Genomic DNA, 23,937 nt, shown 5'->3' on the forward strand with positions numbered 1-23,937 from the left:
CTCCTGCAAGACCCCCCACCTCCCGGCGTCCTCCTCCAAGACCCCCCACCTCCCAGCGTCCTCCTCCAAGACCCCCCACCTCTCGGGGTCCTCCTGCAAGACCCCCCACCTCTCGGCCTCCTCCTGCAAGACCCCCCACCTCCCGGCCTCCTCCTCCAAGACCCCCCACCTCCCGGCCTCCTCCTCCAAGACCCCCCACCTCCCGGCCTCCTCCTCCAAGACCCCCCACCTCCCGGCCTCCTCCTCCAAGACTCCCCACCTCCCGGCCTCCTCCTCCAAGACCCCCCACCTCCCGGCCTCCTCCTCCAAGACTCCCCACCTCCCGGCCTCCTCCTCCAAGACTCCCCGCCTCGCAGGGTCCTCCGCTAGCACACAGGCCTCTCCCTGCCCTCACTTGCTCTGCTGTCTTTCCTTCTCTCTCCAGGTAGGAGGCTCACAGCTGAGCACGGACCACTCACCGTGGGAAGCACCCCCGAGGGCCAGCTGGTCTGTCTCCTCCCTGCTGTGACCCCACCCTGCAGGCTCCTGATCAGACTCAGCCGAGGGGCTCAGGATGTGCATCTGTGTTGCCGACGAGGACACCCCTGGATCGGCTCTAGGAAACGACCCCTCCCCTAGGGTCACCTTCTCCTCCACACGCCAGGGCGGTCACGCTGTTTGGGGGCCCCGCTGGCGTGAATCGTCCGGCTCCTCCCGTGGTGTAGAGGTCCGTGGGGAGCAGCCTGAAACGCACGCGCCCTACGAGGAAGTGCTTTGGGTGCAAGCCCACGACCTCCTGCCCCATGTGTGTCTGTGAAAACGAAATCACCGTGGGGCTCACTTGCAGCCTCTGGGTCCCGGCAGGACAGCCGCTGGTGATGTCTGGCTGTCAGCTCATCCGCTGCTCCCCGGAGCAAGGTCGGGGCGAGAGCCTCATCCAGAGAGCAGCCCGGAGGAGGAAACGGAGGAAAAACACAAACCCGGAAGCCCGTAAAGCTCACAGGAGCCAAGAAACCCCTCCCCGAGCCCGAGAAGGGAGGCAGGTGCCGGCAATTTAAGTAACAGCGTGGGCTGCAGGAGCGGGGGGCAGGGCGCTGCGGGCTCCAAGGGCTCGCGGGCCGGCCGCGCGCTGCTGGAGGAGACAGGGTCCCTGCCTCCGAGCCCGAGCACGGACACGGGGCAGGCAGGACACAAGCACAAGTCACCAGGCACACTTAGACAGAACAACCAGAGCAGGGGCCCAACCCTAGGCTGCAGAAAAATGAGAAGAGCAAGGACAACAGGGAGGCTGTTCATAAAGCTAAGTGTACTGCAGTTAAAGCACAGCCCTAACCTGTTGATGTCAGATTATGTCCTTGTGTTGGATTGAATTGCGGCCCCCCTCAAAGATATGTTGAAGGGGCTTCCCTGCTGGCGCAGTGGTTGAGAGTCCGCCTGCCGATGCAGGGGACACGGGTTCGTGCCCCGGTCTGGGAGGATCCCACATGCCGCGGAGCAGCTGGGCCCGTGAGCCATGGCCGCGGAGCCTGTGTGTCCGGAGCCTGTGCTCCGCAACGGGAGAGGCCACGACAGTGAGAGGCCCGCGTACCGCAAAAAAAAAAAAAAAAAAAAAGATATGTTGAAGGCCTAACCTCCAGCACCTGGGAATGTGACCTTACTTGGAGATAAGAGCCAAGGCAGATGCAATTAGTTAAGAAAGGTCAGGTTGGAGTAGGATGGGCCCTGAGTCCAATATGCCTGGTGTCCTTATGTAAAGGGGAGAAACACACACACAGGGAGAAGAAGCCACGTGGTGCTGGAGGCAGATGGGACCGATGCTGCCACAGCCGGGCGTCAGAAGCTGCCAGCGGGAAGGCTCCTCCCCCAGAGGCTTCAGAAGGAGCGCGGCGCTGCGCACGCCTTGATCTCGGGCTCTGGCCTCCAGGACTAGGAGACAATACATTTCAGGCCTTTTCAGCCCTCCCCCACTCCCGTCATTGGTCGTGCTCGTTACACAGGAACAGAGGAATGTAGGAAACTACTACATCCTCTTACATTTTCAGTGTTAAAATGTCTTATCATTTAGGAACAGACAGTGATAAGGAGGCCAGCTGCTTTTTCAATGACTTACTTGACAAGACACAGTAGATGGGACCCCAATTTTTAAAAAACTGGTTGAAATCCAAAAACATTTCAGGAGCACTAAACAAGGTACTCTCTGCCCAAGGGCGGGATGGAGAACGAGGCGAAGGCTGAACCGCAGGGGCTCGCCCCAGGGCTGCCCGCTGGAAACCTCCTAAATCCCGCTCAGCTACCAGGTTCAGGGTCTCTGGTATTTTGATTTGTCCAAAAATGCTTTGCATTTTTGGCCCCCACTTCCCAGCACAGCGCTCAGCCTGTGGCAGGTGAAAAGTAATTAAGATCTGTGGAATGAACTGAATGGTGCAAAGCCTAATACCACAAGGATAAAGACCGGGATGGAACACGGTGAGGAAGGCCCCCTTTCGGGGGCCGCGTTTTCTCTGTCAGTTTTAACCATCCGCGTCTATGTCCAGGAGAGCTGCAAGTCACAGGCAAGAAACTGCCCCTCTGCTCATCTTCAGGCTGCTGACTGACAGCCCCCTACTCACCATCTGACCCCAAGAGGACCCTCCCCGCTCTGTGCCCTCCGAAAGCCCAGGCAGGTCCAGCTCACACACCGAAGGCAAGTGCTCAAATCTGTGCTGAATTAAACTGGCTAAAGTCCTGGTAGGAAACACCTGTCGCAGCTGCAGCCGTAAGAGGGGATGCAAAGTCCCATCACCGCTAAATAAACACGGGCTGTTTGCAGCTTGACACCCACGGCAATACTACACCTGTGCCTTTCATGGGCTTTCCTTCGATTTATTCTACCTGTTAGTCTACACCGTGGTGTTATCCTACCGTGTAGGATAATATCGCATGTTAGCATGCTCGCAAAAAAATCGCCTGTTAGCAAAATAATAATAATAATAATAAATAAAGCAGTTGTAAGACAGCATCTCTGGGAATGAGAACAGAATTTAGGGGGGAAAAACGTCAATGAGAAAATTAAGCAGAAGGTTCTATTCCACGGAGCTGAAAGCAACGGCTGCGTCACACGCAGATTTCACAACTCCCAGCTGCTAAGACTTGCTTCCAGGAAGAAGCTTCAGTGGATCGAGAATGAAAAATAACTTCCTTCTCTCATCCTGCCATTATTCATCTACTTACTTTTGTCTTAAAAAGCTTTCAAACCCTATTGGTTCATTTGTCGGCTGCTCTCTGAAAAACCGCCACCCTTCGTGATATCACGGCAAAAATTCCTTCTTCTTTTTAGCTGAAAATACCCCTGGGTAAGCAACACTTTTCCAGCATGAGAAGAGAATCAAAAAAGATACAGCACGCAGGGACTTCCCTGGTGGCACAGTGGTTAAGAATCCACCTGCCAATGCAGGGGACACGGGTTTGAGCCCTGGTCCGGGAAGATCCCACATGCCGCGGAGCAACTAAGCCCGAAACTACGGAGCCCGTGTGCCACACCTACTGAAGCCCACGCGCCTAGAGCCCGTGCTCCACAACAAGAAAAGCCACCGCCATGAGAAGCCTGCGCACCGCAGCGAAGAGTAGCCCCCGCTCACCGCAACTCGAGAAAGCCCGCATGCAGCAACGAAGACCCAACGCAGCCATAAATACATAGATAGATAGAAAGAAAAGATACAGCATGCAAACCCGAGGCCACATTTGCAGACAGAGCCCCAGGGACACACTCTGTGCTCCTGGGAGAGGGAGGAGCCACATTCATGAGAAACTGCCTCTGGCGCCCCCGCCTCCAAGGGAAACAAGTTTGCACAGGTTCCTCTGCTCTGAACCAGCGGGGGCCACGGGCCGGCCTGGGCACTGACCTGCTCCGTCTCCACGAAGTTGGACACGTGGCCGTCGTCGTTCACGCCCCGGGTGTGGAAGCGAGCGCCGGCGCGCTCGCAGCTGATACGGGAGATGAGGCAGGCCTTGGCCTGCTTGTGAGAGGCGTACACCGTGCGCACGGCCACCGCCCCGCAGATGGCCTTCAGCAGCCAGTCACAGCAGCGCACCTGGTGCTGCGTCAGGGGCACGTGCCACAGCTGGTTCCTGCAAAACAGAGCCCCACAGCGGCTCAGGCCGCCTCACACCCTCGAGGGAACCCCGTGCCCAGAGCAAGTCGGGGAGGTGCCTAGGGGCTGCTTTCCCGCACTGCACACCCGCCACGAACTCCACACTCGGGACACACAGCCCGGGACGTTCCTGGGCCTTAGAGACACGCCAAGCGGCAGGGCCACGGAGACACGTGCAGCAGGAAAGGGCTAGGAGTCCTTTCCTGAAGCTACTCCCAGGCGTCAGTATCAGGGAATGGAATCCAGGTACAGGTGTGAGTCAGTCACAGGCCTTTCAGGGAATCTCAGAGAAGCCTCTGTTTACACTGGTGGCCTCTGCAGTTTTTGATAATAAATCCCATCAGTAAAAATTTAATCATGTTTTATGATGAAAGGAGAGTGATAAATGATAAACTGACAAATCATAAAAATAATTAAAAATATGCATGCTTACATGTTTACTTAAATTATATTCAGATCCCACAAGGTGAATGTAATGAGAGCATGACAAAGCAATGGATAATAAATAAACGGGATGAGATGAACATAAAACCTAATGAAAGTTCTAGTACTTCCTCCCCATACCCAGTGGATTGTTCTGGGTCTCGGGCATCCACGATGATAACCATGGGGATAACAGCCAACGTTTATCAAGGGCACCGAGCACCGTTCTAAGTGCTTTGGGATGGATCAACTCACTTCATCCTGGAAACAGCCCTATGTACCAGGTGTTATCATTCACCCCATTTTACAGATGAAGAAACTGAGGCACAGAAGAGAAGTACTTGCCCGAGGTCACGGTGCCAGTAAGCGGCAGCGTGGAGTTGGAGCTCTGCTCTTCACCCCGAGCCTCTCCTGCTGAAGGCCCTACCTTGACAGCTGCACCTGTGCATGGCCACACCCTGCTCTCATCTCTCTCTCGGCCTCCCCAGCGCCCACCGGCGCTTACCAAGCAGGTAAGTGGTTGCTCTGAGAAGTGGGGCTCGGAGGGTGTGCACGGGCCTCAGGCTTCTTCCGGGCTCCACACGGTTCACCCAGGGGACCCAAGCAGTGCCATTCTGAGGCCCCTAACACGCTCCCCAGGAGGCAGGAACCACCACAGGGTAGCAAGCTAATCTAGATCACAATGCCCTGTTTGTTTAAAAAAGGCAGCAGTGTTCCTGCCCTAAGCAGCTCTCTCATTTCTGGAGAAGGGTGCTGTGAGCTCTGACGTCTCAGGCGGCTTCTCCAAGTGGCAAGAAGCAGCCACTCCCTGCTCTCAGACCAGCCTCCCTGACGTGACCGCGTGGGCACTAAGGGACACCCCCCCCCCCCGCAGGCAGGGCCGTGCCTGACCTCTCACACCAGGGAGCTGGTCTGCCTAAAGAATGATGAGCATGAAGCATTACTTTACAAAAACACCTTCCCCTCTTCTGAAACCCTCTCTAAAATTCAGATGATAAACCATCTATAGTAACCCACACATGAAATCAGCATCAAGGGAAGGCCTCCAGAATATTCCAGCGTCTTCCAGCCCCACGGCTATGGCTGCCATCAGTCACTAGGGGTCAGGAGAAGGAACCGTTTGCCAAACAGACAACTCTAAATAATCCTGTTTGTGGTCACACTGGCCTAACCCCCTGTGGGAGGACAGCTCATATCCTTGAAGGAAGAAACCCAAACCTATAAAGGAAAACAGCTTGCGTCTCCTTCCAGGACTGGATGGTACTAGGAAGCAACGATCGGTGGGGAACAGTAACCAGCCCAGAAAAATGCCTTCACCCTGCTGTACACCAGCCACGTTCAGCGTTGGCCCCATCTGACTCCAGATGTGGGTTCAGACCTTGAACACTGCACCCCAAATGGTGGGTTCAGGCCATCAAGCCCGTGACCACACAAGCTGGGGCTGACTCAGCTGTGGTCAGCTCCATGGGTGCCGCCCTGAGCCCAAACACCACGCCCTGGAGTGTGGGATGGCCCAGCAGCCTAGCACCCTCCAGAGCTCAAGACAGTCTAGTGTCCACGTGGGGCCTCCCCCTTCCCAAGCTTCTCTCAGCCTTCACTCTGTGATTCTCTGCTTTGTCTTTGTGGATCTCAAATCTCCAACCACAGAGCTGGCATCAGGAGGCCTGGAAAGAGCAGGTACAAAGGGCAATCCAGATTCTCCAGGCATCCGACAAACGTTATAGCCTCTGAGACCTCTAGCCTCTGCTCATCAGACAGTCCCAGCTGAAAATGAGCCCCCGGCCTAACAAAGACCCCTCGTAACCCACAGCCCCTGTGTCCCTGAGCTTGGCTGCCTTCAGGGGCACCTGCACCTGCAACATGGAACTAGTGATTCACAGACACACCATCCCCTGGGCCTGTTACTCAGAGTGTGGTCCTCAAACCAGCAGCACTGGCGTCACCATTGGCTCCTTGCTAGAAATGCCGAGTCTCGGGCCCCTGCCCAGCCCTGCTCAGTCAAAATCTGCATTTTAACAAGATCAGCAGGAGAGTCACATGCTTGAAGTTTGAGCACGCATCTGCCCCCCAAACTCAACAAAACCAGAGAACCTAAGATTTGGTGGGGCAGGGAGTATGGGGACACATGGAAGGATAGGGTGAACCCCCTTTCTCCAAATGGAAGTCAGGAATTCACTTGTGGGAGTCCCAAGCACCAAGGTAAGTACACTTATCTGGTGATGGAAACCTATGACCTCCTTTGTTTGGGTAAGGGAGGGACGCATAAAGAAAGGGCACAAAGGAGCCTCATCAGTCCTGACTCAGGGCTAGAAACTGGTGTTACCCCGAAGGCCAACACTGGAATCTAGGGACGCCTCATTATGTGACGTGTATTGGAACAGTACCTACAGCAGGATTTTCATCACTTTTGCTTCTGACTCTCATCTCCTGGTAAATCTGAGGGGAACAGCTCCATTGCATGTGAATCACTGTCCCCACCGGCTCTTTCACAGGACTGGTGAGGGTCATGACCCCTGGAGCCCAAAAAGGGAGATAATTTACATATTTATAGGGTCATCCACACCTAGCTAGTCCCTGAAGGAGCGCCCAGATGACCCTAAACATACAGAAACCCAACCACTCTTGCCTGGGCTTCAGGTCTGTCTTATCACACTACTGCACACCACCTTGGCAGGATGACTCAGTTTTGCCGTTGATACAACTGGTTTGGCTTCGTGATTAACAGCATGGGATCTGGAGCCAGATGCCTGGGTTCAAATTCCCTCTGTTATTCAAGCCTCTGTCTCCTTACCTATAAAATGGGGATAACAGACCCTACCTCATTGGTTAATATGCGGATTATGTGAGTTATGACCCCCAGAGAACTTAGAACAGTGCTTTATAAATGTCGGTGGTAAATGTCTGTACGCTGGAAGATAACCAGGAGAACTGAGGGGACCAGGGGCCAGGGAAGCACTGAGCACAGCCCAGGCACTTAGGAGAAACCGGCAGATGCTGGCACTTACGCTCTTTATTTATGGAGCCGATTTTCCTTCCTAAATCTGCATTAAACCATGTTGAACACCCTCCCTGACCCCTGGTGGGGAGTGGGGCTTGTTTTCCTCTCATTGTGCGGAGAGTGAGCGGGCACAGATCACAGCTCTCATAGGTGACCCACATGCCGGGGAGGATGCAAAGTAGAGATCAAGGATGCAGGCGCCCATCAGAGCCCGCCCTCCATGTAAGCTGGGGGCAGGAGAGCCCGGGCCCCAGGGCCTCACCAGAAGAAGGAGTTGCCCCACTCGGAGCTGTCATCGCCCTGTTTCTGTGCCCGGACAGTGAGGTCAAAGCAAGACCCATCATTGGGCCACGAGAAATAGAAGACCCCTGAGTTGAGGATCTTCCTCAAGGCTGTGAGGCGGTCCTCCTCCTTGGCCTCTTCCTGAAGTGGGTAAAAGTCGGTGGCGGTGATTTTGTAGATTTCGGCCTCTGGAACTCTGCCCACAGATGTGCAGCCCGTCACCAAAACCAGGAAGCTCAGGGAGGTGCCACCTGGAAGGGAGTGAGACATGGGGGCTGAGGATCACGGGCGGCAGAGCGGCGGGTGATGGGCAGCCGGGCTTTCAGCTGCAACCACGCAACTTCCTGTTCTCGCCTTCGCATCCCCCAGACCTCGCCTTCCTAAACTCCGTGGCTCAGGGGTCCGCCCTGTCACCTGAGCCCGAAGCCTGGAGCCGTGGTTCCAGAGCCCGGCCCCTGTCCAGCAGCGGCAGTGTCACCTGCAGCCTGTTAGAAATGTGAATTCTCGGCACCACCCAGGCCTCTGGGGCCGGGCCAGCAGGCTGCGCTTACCAAGCCCAGGTGGTCCCGCTGCCCTCCAGAGTCTAAGGATATGCCTGCCTGGAGCCTTCCCAGCCCCACACCTCAAGCCTCTCAAATCCACCCTCCCCACGAGTCCTCAGGGCCCCAGCCAGAGTCAGTCCTCCAAGTTCCATCGCTGCAGCGGCCTCCCAAACCCGCTTGATCGCAGACCTCCCTCCTTTGCTGAAATCCTTCCAGGCTCCCACTTGCCCACAGGGCTGAAGTGGGAACATCTGGGACCTCCGAGCCGCCCCTGCCCACCTCCTGCTCCTTCCCACACACAGCGCCCAGGGTCCAGCAGCTTTTACAGGCCGTCTCTGCAGCTCCTCAGATGCGCCCTTGCACCCCTGGGCCTCTGCCAGCGAGGCCTTCCTCAGCTCCCTCCCCAGTCACCTTCCCACCCTCAGCCTCTAGACCAGCAAGAGCCTTCCCAACGCCTCTACCCAGCCCCATTCCCAGGAGAACTCCTCTCCACCCTTCTGGGGTCAGGTCGGCAGCACCTCCTCCAGGGAGGCTTCCCTGCTCTCCCAAGACACTGCTAGGTGTCCCCTCTAAGGGCTGAGTGGTAGCGCTCGTCACACACAAAGCTAACAGCCTCCTTCCCTGCGTGTGTCCCACAGTAGACTGGGGGTTCCTTAGGGGCAGGACTCTGTTTGGTTGTCATATCCCAGCATCCTGGCATTGCATACGGCAAGTGTTTGATGAACACTTCCTACATAGGCCAATGAGAGAGCAGCTCAAGCCTCCCCTCCCCCGGTGAAAGGTTACCCCAACCAGTGGGGACCCCACTGCCAGGAGGAGGATACACCCCTCTCCGGGGATGCCACCACACCATCTGTGGCTGTTTTCTGTTGCAAGGCAATGCTCTACTCTGGGGACACTGGGGACACTGCCCCATAGTCCTCTTTTTCAGGAGAAGGCCCAGGAGATAACTTGGGTAACTAGCCTTTAGGGGCTGGTGTGATTCTGGTCCAGAGCACACTCCTCCCATCTTACTGAGGTTTAAAGGACCCGATTCCACCAAGATCTACTCCAAATGTTCAGTGGTCATTATCTGGAGCGATGGTGGTCAGCGTCCTTAGACCTCTGGACACTTTGCTGAGACCCCTAAGACTACCAATTCCACTGCTCACTTATGCTGGACTCCTTCCTCACACTGAATGGGAAGAAGTCCTGCTGGGGGTCGGGTAGCATCTGGTTTTTATTAAAGAACCCTTCATTTGATAAACAGGTCACCACTCGTACCAGGCCTACTGGGGGTTGGGGGTCACATACAACAGGCAACCATACTGGCTCGTAGCCCACGTCTCCAGTCACATGATCAGGAAATCATTTTGAAACAACAATAAGGCAGTTATGCTGTGGACAGTGACAGGTGTCAGGGGGCTGAGTTTCCTAAGTAGAACAGGTGTCGTTTCTGGAAGACAGGTGGGGTTTATGTGGGGGTGACATCCTCAAATTTCAGCCTGACAAATACAAATACTACCTCAGCCTGTGCCAGAACCAATGTCCAGGCATTCCATCTGCCTCTTCCGATGGGCTCAGCACGGGGTGAAGCAGAGTTCGAGAACTGTCCCCTCGCAGTGGCCAGAGGACAGCCCGGTGGTCTAGGCTGCGAGCCCAGGATCAGACTCTGGAGGGGGTGGGTTCCAGGGGAGGCGTGGGAAATTCTACTTCATATCTCTCCAGCCGAGTCGTGAAGTGGGCCTTCTGGCACCACTTCCTCAACAGCCTCTGCGTCGGGGGACCGAGTCCCTGGCAGGAGTTCCAGGGCGCTCCGAAGGCAGCACGCACTTCCCGCACAGGGCAGTGGCCCGGGGGAGGCGTGGGGCGGGCGTGCAGCTGCAGGCATGAAAAGGCTCTTGAAATATATGAGAGCAAAGGGAAGGGGCCGCCGCCACCGAGGCATCGGGCTCCCGAGTCCTGGGACGAGGGGCTCAGGAGAGGGTGAAGAGTAAGAAGAGCCACCATGTGGGAGCACGTTGGAAGCAGATGCTTTAGTGACAGTTAATCCTGAGGGCGATGCTTACCGTGTGCCAGGCACCATTCCACAAACTTCCTCCCAGCACCCCCATTAGGGAGGTACCATTTGTAGCCCCATTCAAAGGAAGGGAGACAGGGGCACAGGGAGGGTGAGTAGCCTGCCCGAGGTGGCACAGCGGGGAGGTGGGATTCGAATCCACTTTCTGGCTATCCCACCCGGGCAAGTTACTCAAGCCAAGTCTGGTTCCAGAGCCGGTGCTCTTAACCATGTCCTTGCAGAAGGACGGCCAAGCTGCCTAACAGCGCTGCTATTTTACACAAGAGACTGTCCCCGGGGAGCTGAATCACCCGCCCAGTGCACAGCTGGTCTGTGTTGGACCAAGATGCAAACGTGGGTCTCACCTTGGCCCAGGCTCCATCTAGCCATAAGGTCCAGCAGCCTTCAACAGCTTCCGCTGTTGTCTAAGAATTGTGGCTGACCAATGCACCTCTAGCTCATTTTCAAATTGACACCAGAAGTGTTCATTATTAGTTTAAATGGTCGTGAGTGATATATTTTCCAGCATGTGCTAAGTATTGACATGTAAAAGTAAAACCGGTGTGGGCCTCTTTACCAGCATCCAGTGGAATCTAGACGGTGATTCATACTCATCATCACCTATTGTTTAAAGGAATCCATGAACAAGATCTTCTTTAACAGATGGGATTTTTTCTCCTATTTCCAGTCCACTTTCCCCACAGAACTTCATCCTAATGTAACGTTTTGTGCTTCACCTGATCATATTGTACAGCAATTGGATTCTGAAGCTCCAAGTCTCTAAAAGGAGTTTCTTCTGGCTTGAGTTATCACTGCAATGATTTTTAGTACATGATTGGTCAAACAGTGTAAACAAAACATTTTTGTTAAATAATTGTTTAATAGGGCCTCCCTGGTGGCGCAGTGGTTAAGAGTCCGCCTGCCGATGCAGGGGATACGGGTTCGTGCCCCGGTCTGGGAGGATCCCATATGCCGCGGAGCGGCTGGGCCCGTGAGCCATGGCCGCTGAGCCTGCGCATCCGGAGCCTGTGCTCCGCAACGGGAGAGGCCACAACAGTGAGAGGCCCACATACCGCAAAAAGAAAAAAAATAAAAAATAAAAAAATAATAATTGTTTAATAGAAAAAGTAAAGATTTGTTGGAAAGGCTTCTCTTAATGGAATGGATGGGACTTAACAGTTCATGGATAAATATTATTTATTGATGGAATGAAACTATCAATAGATTTTATATCAATTCTAGTTCTATTTTCCATTTTTATAGCAGTGAACACTAAGAGACCTCGTTTACATTAAAAAATAGGTGGGAACAGAAAGGGCTTCATTATAGAAATGTCACTCAACCCTTCAAAATCCTTCTGAGCTACACGTTACAAAAAAAGAAATCACCATAATCTATCAACAAAGTTACTGTTAATGCTGTCAGCTGATGCCCCAATTACTTCTTCCATTTTGTGGAAAGCAAACAATTGACTATCATCTGGCTTGTCAACAAATTTGTTACCTAGTCACTGAGGTGACTGACTTCCTTAACGGCTGACAGTATTCTGAACTGTCCCTTTGTCTGGCATCCTAGAGGCATTTACTTCTGAAGCAGCCCACCACGATGAGGCAGGGGAAAGGTAAGAGGGCAGACAGGTGGTTGTGGATGGAACAGAGAGGGTGAGAAACCAGCCCCTCATCACAAGACATTTTTAGGCAAACAGAATACTGGAAGGAGTGGAGGGCTTGGAAACTGTTCTCCTCAGATCTAACCATGTCCTGCACCGTGGACAGTCTCTGTGACCCCCAGAAGAACAGCCCTAGGCCTCGGTCCCTCCAGGAGGGGGACCTGCCTGGCCTGCTCAGCCTGGCAGGGGTCACTCCAGCCCTGGCATCACCCCATCTACCCATCTGTGTAACAGCCCCTGTGCTCTCATGCACTGCAGGAGACAGGGGTTGGGGGTGGTACCGTGAGGATGGTGTTAGCCTGCGATCCCACACGGAAGGCATCTCTAGGGGTAAAAGTGAGGCCGGTGGGACGCGCCACCCCACCCCCCACCCCGGCGTGTGAGAAATCCCCTCTGCCGTCACCTTGAGCATGGGATCCAAGCTGTGCTTCCAGTAACCCAGGATCAATTTTCTCACGGCCCAGAAGTAAACTGGGCCTGGGACGGGGGTGGGGATGTCTCAGAAGTCATTAGTCAAGGCTGAGTCCAAGGGCTTGAAACCAGTTAGGGCCTTGTAGCAAGGCAAAGACAAAAGCCAAGCTGGCCTTGGCCTCAGAAGACGGGGCTCTGGGCTCTGCACGCCTCCCATGGCCTCTGGGGCCTCAGACAAGTCCCAGGCCCTCTCTGGGCACCAGATGGGCTCCCCGTCCCTTCCAGCTCCAACACTCTGGTTCCAGCGCTCTGGCCCAAGCAAGACCATGCCTGGGTGAGAGGTTGCCGGCCAGAGTCAGGTGAGGAGGGGGTGAGGGCAAGAAATGGGTCACAGGCCAAAAAGACACGCCACAACCAGAAGAGGTCACACCCGCACACAGAGGCAGCCTGAGTGTGCAGCGTGGGGCAACGGAGTGCAACCAACTCGATAGATATACTTGTTCACGGGGACAGGGCTTCAGTTTGGGAAGATGGAAAACGTTCAAGAGACGGATTGGTGGTGATGGTTGCACAACAATGTGAATGCCACTAACCTGTACGCTTAAAACTGCTTAAAATGGTAAATTTCATCTCATGTATATTTTACCACAATTTAAAAAAGCCTCCAAAACCTCAATATCAATGTAGAAATCCTCTCCCTCAAAACCCTGCTCCAAGTCAGAGATGCCCAGGAGAAACCCCGACCCCTGCAGTGCCAGGGCCCGAGCCTCATCTGTGGCCACCTGTCGCCCATCATCTGGCTGGGAAGGGCGGACGCTGGAGTCACGATGAGTCAGGGGCAGACACAATGGTTCATTCAGGGACGATGCTGGGCATTTCTGTGTTGGGTTTTCTCTGTGTTCGCTCGGCCTTGGAGTTCTCTCCCCGGCCAGGTGCGTACTGATCTCAACCCTGGGTGCCTACAAACTGTCTTACCTACTCGTCTGCTGGTAGAGGATACTCTCAGATCCGTGAACATGGGACTTAGGGAGCCTAGGCTTCCCCAGCTGTGAAGTGATGAGCTGTGGCCAGAGGAGCCCGGAGCTCCCGCCCCTGCCCCTTACCAACGAGCTCAGAATTCTAATTATCTGTATCCACCTGCTCATCTCAAGTACCTCTTTACCCTTCCCTACCAAGAAGATGAGAGCAGTGAAGGCAGTGGTGCGCTGGCAGCTTTCACCAGCTCCCGGGAGCCAGCTGTGCACATCACATCCCAATTCCACACTGGCCTGAAGTCAGCCACGGTGGGTGCATTTACACCACAGAAATTGGCAAACGCGACCTGTCAGGGATTTCCCCCCAGAGAGCTGGAAGTCAAACAGTGGTACAGCACACCACTGGGTATAAGTATTAAAATAAATTATTACAACTGACAGCCATCCCCTTTCAAGACTTGCTGGAGGACACTGCCTTCCCCGAATCTCAAAGGCTCAGAGAGACTCAAAATTCCCTCTCCAGAGACGTTCCATTCTGCGGTGACTGCCCAGAGAAGTCAGCCCTCGGCTGGCCTGTGCAGACTAACCACCACCAGCAGTCATCGACCTGAAGGCACTCAGCCTGGGCCACACACCTAGTTCTCCCAGAAAGACCCATCCCCTGCAGGACAGCCTCCCCCAGCATTCAGTACCCAAGTTCAGTCCATGTTCATTCTCTCACATAAGGCCCTTCAGAACTATGTAAGATAGACTTGAGGCAGTTTTCTTGCTTTTAGAGGAAATTAGAGATTAAATTAACTCAGGTCAGTCTGTTGAGAAGCCGAAACTAGATTTGAGGAGGGCTGTCTGGCGGAAGGTTTACAGGACTGGCATGTACAGTTTCACAGGCTGTGCACTGCACAACTCCAGGAGACGCAATTCATTAGAGACCTCAATTTCTTCAACCCCTGAGGCTATGAAAACAGGGAGGCCTTGAGAGCTTAGGTGAAAAGGGAGTTAAATCCGTATAATCATTGGGATAAATTCTTTCCATAACTATACTCTCACTTTCTATGCTTTGTACTGTCTATGTGTCAGGAAGCCCGGCTCCGGGGCTTATTGCGGGGGCTCCATCCCCTTCCTGATGCCATTTCAGAGAGGAAGGAGGGCCTTTGGCTTCTCCATGAAAATCTACGAACCTGTATATGTTTCTTAATTTCTAACATAAAAGGCTATTTTCACTGAGGTAGATTGAAACTGAACAACTGCCCCAAGTTAAGAGCCTGAGGGGAAGTCTCTCTCTTTGTACAGAGGCCTTCAGCCTAAGAAAATCAAAAGGGGCGGCCGACTCCCACTCAGGCTGGTTGTCTCAGGAGCAAATGAAAGTTGGAATTTCACTCTGTGCTGCTGACACCCTCCACAGGTGGGGAAAAAAACAAAACAGACCATAGAACTGGGGTGGGGACTTGCAGTGGGAAAAGAAATTCAAGTTAAAGCCAAACACTCCCCAGTGTAGCCAAAGGGAATTTGAAAAACTCGATGACAAGGCCCAATCCTTCCATCCTTCAGATACCCTGGGCACTTTCAGAAACGTGTTGAGAAAGGCCAAATAATCCTGACATTCCAAAAGTCAAACGCACTCCCACCATGCTCAGGGAGCCTTCACAGCCCACCCTGCAGGGTGACACTGGTGGGCAGGGCTGAGGGTGCTCAGAGGACACCAGAAATGGGGGCTGGGGACCAGAGGTTGTGCTCACTCACCCCTCAGGGGAGGGTGGAGGGCTGCAGGCGGGGAGGAGGGCCTTGTCCAGGGCAGCTTTAGGAGTTGGTCACCTCTCTCCACTCCCTGCCCCGGGATGAGCCTGCTACAGCTGGGCACCCGCAGACACCCTGGCTCACTCTGACAATGTCTCTGGGGGCTGCCACCCTTCCCAGTTAGGACCAGTTCCCTGGACCTGATCTCAAATCATAGCCCAGGAAGACAAGCTTTGCCCTGGGATGTGGGGAAGGTACTGCTTTCCTGGCCTTGAAATCTCAGCCTTTCTGTTGCTTCCAGGACAGAACAGCCTGGTGGTTGAAGGAAGCCCCTGCAGCCAGAAAGCAAGAGTTTAAAACCCAGTCGCCACTTGAGGACTGCCCGACTTTGGGCTAGTGACATATGAGAAATGGACCATTAATTTATGTACAGGAAGAATGTTGCCAAGTATAACTAAGATGCCAACAACTGTAACATATCTTAAATGTCCAGGTGCTGTAATATAAAACATGTGTCACAGAACAGATGAAATACAACTCTTAAGCTCTCTGCCAGTAACAGTCCCTACCTCACAGGTTGTTGGGAGAGCTAAGTTGATAAATTAAAACACTTAAAACGGTGCTAGCACAGAGTAAGCACCATGTAAGGTTAGCTGTCATCCTCATATCCTCATGACTGAGGAAAGGCCACAGGAATTTTTCATAACCTCAGAAAAAAAAAACTGCTGCAGGGGAAAAAACCTATAGAAACCCTTGGCAGGCAGCACATCTTCATGAAAAAAGCAAGGGTCTAGAGGCAGCTAGATCCAGGTTTGAATCCTACCTAAGCTTCTCAGGCAAGTATCTTTTACCCTCTGAGTCTGTTTCCTTTACTGAAAACGAGGATAAACATACCGTATCCCACTGACTTGTTTTTAGGATTAAAGAATCTAATGTATACTTAGCCATTGGCACAAAATAGACATTTAATAAATGCATTTTGTCATGTGGGTACTGAATGCTTTTCCTAAACACTGTTGGGAGATGATCAATGTCATCATCATAGTTCAGAAAAAAAACCATCCCACTAAAGAAAAGACCAGAAAAGTAATGGCAAACAACAGGGCTGTTCTGTCAGCTTTCAAAATCCTCGATCCAGGAAAACAGCTGCTCCGTGGATGTGGAGATGCACGCACTCAACTCGGGAAGAGCCTGCGTTTGGTAAACTCACAGCCTGCTCTGGTCTTGGCCCCATAAGTCCTCGGAGACACTCAGCTGTAAATTAGGCAGCTGAGAGGGGAGGAAGGACACGGGGGCTGCAGCCCCAGAAGTACACCAGGGCTCCCAAGAGGTCCAGGAGCGCAGAGGTGAGCCAGGGGTCCCACACGGAGGCGGTGACACCCCACCCCAGCCTACGGCTCAGCCCCTCGAGTGTCACACCGAGCAGGATGCCCACTTGCTCCTGTGATTCTCTGTCCCTTCTAGTCACACTACGCAGCCCAGGTCTGAAGCTCTTTCCCTTGTTCTCGCTCACACCCACCCTTGGTGCCCGACGGTCAGGTGCTGGTGGCTTCTCTCTCCTTGCCAACAACGCACCGTCCCAGCCCCTCTCCCCCAAGACACACCCAGCAAGTCCAGGGGCTCCGGGCCTCTGACCGCCACCCCATCTGGAACACAGATCTCTTGTAAACAACAAACAAGCCCCTGGGTTGACCCCTCCACCTCCAGACCAGGCTGGAAAACCTTAGATCCTGGTGGGCACACGATGAAGGTGAGCTTCCTCGGCATCCAGGGCAGGAAGCAGCACCGGCAGGTGAGGACCAGGCTGCGCTCACCTGGACCCCCTCCCCAGCCCAAAGGAGCTGGCTCAGCGAAAGAAACATTTGAAAAGATGATAACGGTTAGAATAAAACGCCTAAATCCCACAGTCTTTCCACACTAACATAAGAGAGGCTCTGCCCGGCACCAGCAATCTATCTAGCCAGGGGGGTCTGACAGCCGCTGCCCCTCGGAGTGGGTACTCACCGGACTTCAACCTGAGCTCCCCCAGGCAGCCGTAAGCATCAGTGAGCTTTCCATACTGGCCTTTAATGACCTCCTTTTCTTCGGGAGCTGGGGAAGAAACACAGCACAGACAGCGTCAGCCGAGCCTCCTGATGCAGTTCATTCACTGCAGCTTCCAGTGCAGCTCCCACCCACTCGCAAAAGAAAACGCAGAGACAACAGCTCGGCCCCAAGTAATATTTGTGGAGGTTTGAGGATCAGCAAATCACTGAGCTACAGTAACTTAGACCTTCCCACCAAAAGCTTGCTCTGTGGAAGCTCCAACAGCTGCCTGCGGGCGGGAGAGCCAGAGGGGAGTCCCTGGCTGGCAGAGGTGTGAGGGTTCGAGCCCAGGGGCAGTTGCTGCAGGCCGGCCCCGTCCCTCTGCACCGCAGTCCACATGCTCAGAGACAGCAGTGAGTCACGGCTCCCTGATGGGGAGGACCTTCCTTCTTAACTATCGTCCACTGGAGGCTGCCCCCAGGGACCAGCTAACACGTGGGGGCTGAGCAGGAGGCCTGGGGCCAGTGAATCCCAAGGCAGGCTGATGAACAGAGGCCCCGGGTCTTCAGCAGTTACTGGAAACGCCCAGGGCAAGACCCAGCCTGGTGCAAAAGCAAAGGAAGAAAAACTGACAGAGAGGAAGACTGTTAGAAGCAGGGAGCCCTTGACCTTGACGATGATGCCACAGACGCCATCGGAGATGGCGCTGGCTGTTACAGGGGCCAGGCCTTTGTACCCCTTTCTCAGAAAAATGTTTCTAAATGCACAGAACAAAACATAAACCTGGATGAATCCTCAAATAAGGACCTGGCAAATACCATTAGGGAGACTTACTAGGGAAGCAGTTACTCAGCCTCAACTGAATTCATCTACTGAGTTGGCCAAAAAGTCCGTTCGGGCTTTTCCATAACACGAAAAAACCCAAACGGACTTTTTGGCCAATCCAATAATACAAGGGCTCTGCATCTGGGGAGAGGAAGGCCTGGGCAGATACCAGAGCTTCACGGATAGCTTCTGGGGGAATCTGTATGATCTCTAAAATCGTACGCAAAATTTTTGATGTATATTTTTATGAGGCTAAGATCTATAATTTTCATCAGAATCTCCAAGGAGTTATATGGTTAAGTTATATGGTTAAGAACCAGTTTAATAAATGACATTTTCCTCCAACAGTCGTGTGAATTTTTCTAATTGATTAGGGGTTTTTTTGGTGGGGGGGGATCAGGGAGAAGAGTAACCTGAAGGTAGTTACCATAGCCCTGCCGACTCCATCGACTTGCCTCAGAGAGTGCGGGACGGCTGGGAGGCGGTGGAATATGTATTAGTCTCCACCGCTGCGGTAACAAATGACCGACCACAGACTCAGGGGCTCAAGACAACACAAATTTGTGATCTTATAATTCTGCTTGTCCGAAGTCTCTGAAATGGGTTTCACTGGGTTAAAATCAAGATGTCAAAAGGATGGGGCTGCTTCTGAAGGCCCTAGAGAAGAAGCCATTTCCCTGCCTGTTCCAGCTTCTAGAGTCACCTGCATCCTTTGGCTCCTGGCTGCTTCCTCACTCTCTGAAGCCAGCAATCGCATCACCCTGATCTCTGCTTCCATCTTCATACTTCATTCTCTCTCCTTCTCCTGCCTCCCTCTTCCATCTGTTAAGGACCGTTGTGAGTACACTGGGCCCCCAGATAACCCCAAACAATCTCCCAACTCAAGGCCCTCAACTTAATCACATCTGCAAAGCCCCTTCTGCCACGTGGGGTCACATTCACAGGAACTGGGGATTAGGATGTGGACATCCGAGGGGCTCCAGATGGATACAACCCAGTTCCTGGAGCCCATGGGTCTTTAGCTCCGACGCTGATGATAATGAGGACGCGGCACCCTCTCCATCCCCAGGTCTACTCTCTGCCCAGGGTGGTGACAAACCCGCCATTAAGGGACGGGCCCTGTGCCCTGTGCCATGGAGCCCTCCTGGAAGTGGCCTGCTCCCTGCTCTAGGACAGGTGAAGCTCTAGGACAGGTAAAGCCTGTGAAACCCCAAGCCCACAGGTGGAAGCGAACTGCCCCCTGCAGGCCCTGTTCAGGGCCACACATGGTGTCTCCCAGTCTAACCAGGGAGCGGTAAACAGGAAGCTCCTGGTCCTCACCTCGGTGGACAAGTTGCTCAATGCAAGAGAATAATTCTGACATGAAGAAGTCATATTTTAACCCTCAGAGCTTTACAAAGCCTTTGAACAGAACCCTGAAGCCAGAGTAGCATCTAGGTCTCACTTTGCTGACCCTAAAACAAGGCGGTCTTTGTGCATTCATGCACCTCTGCAAATAGACCCGCCAGAATAAACAAAACCCCGGGAAACTGCCAGCCAAAGTAATGTGGTCAAATCCACACTTCAGAGGTGGGAACAGGGCTTCAGGAGAAGCCGTGGAAACAGACTGACCCCTTGCCCTGCTGGATCACAGAGGACAAGCCCACACACCACGTCCCCCACCCCCGCGCCGGGAAAACTAAACAAACACAAACAAAAATGACTTTTCATCCTATTTTAGAAACAAACAAGCACAACGCCACGGGGCCACTTTGTCCCATTCCAATCCTGTAAATGACTGACTCCTGAATATATAATCAACACCATCATCCCCGACGTTCACACGTGCTAACTCACAGCAGGTCACGACCTTATGCACGTGACAGTCCTGGGAGAAGATGCTTTTGCTCCACCACAAACAGACTGATGGTAAACAAACCAGGTGGCCTAAAACATCGAAACTTCCTCAGCTCTCGGTTCTGGAGCCTGGAAGTCTGGAAACAAGGTGTCAGCGGGCCACACTTCCTCTGAAGGCCCCAGAGGAGGGTCCTCCCGCCTTGTCCTGGCTTGTGGCGGTGGCCATCGATCTTGGCCTTCCTCGGCTTGCAGCTGCGTCACTCCAACCCCTGCCTGCATCGTCACGTGGCTGTCTTCTCCCTGTGTGGCTCTGTGTCTCTCTCCTCTTGTAAGGACACCCATCGCAACGGATTTGGGGCCCCCTCCAGGATGACCTCAACTCAACCTAACTAATTATACCTGCAGTGACCCTATTTCCAAATAAGGTCACATTCCGGGGTACCCTCTTTTTTTTTTTTTTTTTTTTGCGGTACACGGCCCTCTCACTGTTGTGGCCTCTCCCGTTGCGGAGCACAGGCTCCGGATGCGCAGGCCCAGCGGCCATGGCTCACGGGCCCAGCTGCTCCGCGGCATGTGGGATCTTCCCGGACCGGGGCACGAACCCGCGTCCCCTGCATCGGCAGGCGGACTCTCAACCACTGCGCCACCAGGAAGCCCCGGGGTACCCTCTTAAAGCCTAGACTCCCGGCAAACCGTCTCTCCTTTTCTCCACGCCCTCCTCTCCGAGGCCCCTTCCGACCCCTGCAATGTGGAAGCAGGATGCGTCCCATCCCTGTGACGCAGGCCCCCTCGCGGCCCTCACAGCCCCACCTCCAGCACTCCCAGAGGCCTGGCCTCCCGGGCAGCCTGCTCCGAAACTGCCCAACATGCCGCCTGCCCCAAATAACTGTTTCCTCACTTATTGTCAAAGGAAGAAGAAATCCATTTTGCTCTTCAAAAGGGAGCTCACAAATCAAGTATGTACAAGCCCTCAGGCAGGTAATGAATGAATGAAGCTGCTGGAGGGGCCATGGGTGACCAGAGGACACGCGCCCCTTCTGATGGGGGCACACGGTCCGTTCCCACCCTTTTACCCTAGGAGGACAGGCCAGCCCAGTGCCAGCAAGCCTCCAGGTTTTCAAGAGAAGTAGGATACTTCTGACTTTTCAGTGCTGGCAACCAGTCCAGATTTATTTTAAGCATCGTGTGGGCCGCACACCTCTGCAGACCGTATTTGATCTGCCCGTTGGCAACTTCTGTCCTTCCTTACTTAATGTCTCAAAAATAGACTGTGCCTGTTTTCCACACTTCTTTGCATTTCCGGTAGGTTTTTCCATGTGAGAATGTTTTTGCTTCCCCCACCCACATCCCCCTCCCCCCCGCCACTGGCCATGACTTTCCAGAAAGTCCTCTCGTTTACACTCCCACCTTCGTCCTCGTCCACCTCCTGCCCAGGGATTCAGCCGTTCATTCAGTGGGCATGTATCTGAGAGCCAAATGCGGCTGGCACTGTCCCAGGCACAGGGACCCAGCAGGGATCCAAACAGACCCAAATCCACCTACACCAGAGTCAGCCGAGGCAGACACTGGGCAGTGGCAAAGAAGGGACACATGTCATGAACGATGAGTGATGACCGTGGAGGCCAACCCGCTGGGGCTGGGAGCCGGGAGCCGGGAGCCGTGGCACTGACGAGGCTGCCGCAAAGGTGGTGGAGCGGCAGCACCTACTCGGTGCCAGAAACCACACAAGCTTCCTGCCAAGGGGGACAGATCAGATCAGTAGCACAATACAGACAGTGATGTGAGCTAAGGAGAAGTGAGCAGGGAAGAGGGGTAGGAAGTGGGGGGAGTGTGGACTTTTACAGTGGGGCCTGACAAGGCCTCACTGCAGGGGCGACCTTTGAAAGTAGATGAAGGAAAAGAGAGAGATGGCTGAGTGGACGGTCGGGGAGCACTATGGGTCCAGAAGAGCACATGCAAAGGTCCTGAGGCAGAAGCATTCTTGGCATATGCAAGGGTTAGCGAGGTCAGCGTGTCTGATAGAGGAAATGGAGTCGGGGACACATTGCAAAGTGCTTTCTAGGTGATAAAGAGACTTGGGGTTTCACTCTGAGTGAGAGGGAAGCATTGCAGGGTTTTGAGGATCACTCTGGCTGTCCTGCTGAAAACAGATCCTAGAGGGGCAAAGGAAAGGCAAGGAGACCAGTTAGGAGGCCCTACAATGACTGAGGCAAGAGAGGATGCTTGGACCAGGGTGGTAGGACTAGAGGTGCTGGGAAACGGTCAAATTCTGGTAACACGCGCATGTGCACGCACACACACACACTTTTTTATTATTGAAACTTCCAAAGAAAAGCAGACTAGTGGAATAAACCCTACGTATCCAACAGCTCCGACTGCTATCAGTTCACGCCCAGCCCTACTTCATTCATACCCGTCACCCACTCTCCTACACCTCAGATCAGTCTCCTAATGTGGGCCTCAGACAATAAGCATCAATCAGTGTCAGGAATAAAAACTATGGGACCCCATCCCAGCCCTACTGAATCAGAAACTCTGGCCTTAAGACCCAGAAATCTGTGTTTTCACAAGTGCTCTGGGTGAGAACCACTGCCCGAGATTATTCCAAGTAAATCCCAGACTTCACGTCATTTTATCTATAAATATTTCTGTACGAATTTCTAAAAGAAAAGGGTTCTTTTTAAAAAGGGAGCACAATACCGTGATCAAATCTAAAAAAAAAAAAAAAGTAACCGTAATTCCTTAACATCATCAAATATCTGCAGATATTCTGAAGGCAGAACCAGAAGGATCTGTGGACAGACCGGATGTGGGACATGAGAGAAAGACAGGGTTCAAGGATGATGCCAAGTCTTGCTCCCGAACAACTGACAGGACGGCGTGGCCGTGACCCCCGGTGTCTGTGAAGACAGACGGGCCAGGTCTCGGAAAGGCACTGGGAGCTCAGTTCAGACAGGCCCCAGATTTTGAGGATGGAGTTATGCCATCTGGAGTTACACAGAGACATCGGCTGAAGATACAAACTGGATGCCCCCAGCAAACAGAAGGTACTTAAAATCATGAGAGTGGGGGAGATGGTCTGGGGAGTGCGTGGAGGGGACAGCATGTTTAAAGGCTGGGGAGACGGAGGAGAAGAAGCCAAAAATGGGCTTCCCTGGTGACGCACGGTTAAGAATCCGCCTGCCAACGCAGGGGACACGGGTTCAAGCCCTGGTCCGGGAAGATCCCACATTCCGCGGAGCAGCTGGGCCTGTGCGCCCCACCTACTGAGCCTGCGTGTCACAAGTACTGAAGCCTGTGCACCACAACTACTGAGGCCCACACACCTATGGCCCGTGCTCCGCAACAAGAGAAGCCACCGCAATGAGAAGCGCGCGTACCACAATGAAGAGTAGCCCCCGCTCGCTGCAACCAGAGAAAGTCCGCGCACAGCAACGAAGACCCAATGCAGCCAAAAATAAATAAATAAAAATTTTAAAAAATCAGTTGTATTAAAAAAAGAAGAAGAAATATAAGAAGCCAAAAAGATATAAGAAAAGCCAGCAGTGTGTGGTGTCAGGAGGCCAGAGGAGAGTGCTGACAGGAGGCACGAAAGGTCAGTGAGGTTGGATGCCGCCCTGAGTCCCGTCCCACCAGGACTGAGCATTCATCACTCTAGGTTCACACAGGTGAGCCAGGAAAGAGCAGTTTCCGGAAAGTTGAGGGACAAAAACCTGAATGGAGAGGAAGAGAAAAAACAGACCGTGAGTAGAGACAATTCCTTGAGGAACTCGTGTGTGTGTGTGTGTGTGTGTGTGTGTGTGTGTGTGTGTGTGTGTGTGTGTGTGTGTGTGTGTGTGTGTGTGTGTGTGTGTGTGTGTGTGTGTGTGTGTGTGTGTGTGTGTGTGTCTGGGGACGCGGGAGGGTGAAGGGGATATAGGAGCATCACTGAAGGGCCTGGGGACCCTGAAGGGGCAATGAGACCCAGCGGTGTGGTGGGGGGTTGTCTCCAGAAACTTCCAGCCACACAGAGGCAGGTACAGGCGAGGAGAGGAGGGCCTACCCAGTGGTTTACCAGGTGAGTCGTAACGA

At 53.5% G+C, this 23,937-nt stretch overlaps 1 protein-coding gene across 5 annotated transcripts in view; it reads right to left on the reverse strand.

Annotated features, from left to right (window-relative positions):
• The window catches only part of SYNJ2 (synaptojanin 2), a 98,651-nt gene that overhangs the window by 47,076 nt on the left and 27,638 nt on the right, over positions 1-23,937 (reverse strand). For 4 of the 5 annotated variants that reach the window (XM_060114285.1, XM_060114286.1, XM_060114284.1 and 1 more), the window contains exons 2-4: positions 17,185-17,271; positions 7,793-8,063; positions 3,861-4,086 (exon numbers count right to left, since the gene is read on the reverse strand). In XM_060114285.1, coding sequence (XP_059970268.1) covers positions 3,861-4,086; positions 7,793-8,063; positions 17,185-17,271 — 584 coding nt within the window. Of the gene's footprint in view, positions 1-458; positions 481-3,860; positions 4,087-7,792; positions 8,064-17,184; positions 17,272-23,937 lie in introns of those variants that run through there. The other variant, XM_060114287.1, reaches the window with a different exon arrangement.

The sequence above is a fragment of the Mesoplodon densirostris genome, chromosome 12 (assembly GCF_025265405.1).
Source record: "Mesoplodon densirostris isolate mMesDen1 chromosome 12, mMesDen1 primary haplotype, whole genome shotgun sequence".
NCBI classification, from domain to species: Eukaryota; Metazoa; Chordata; class Mammalia; order Artiodactyla; family Ziphiidae; genus Mesoplodon; species Mesoplodon densirostris.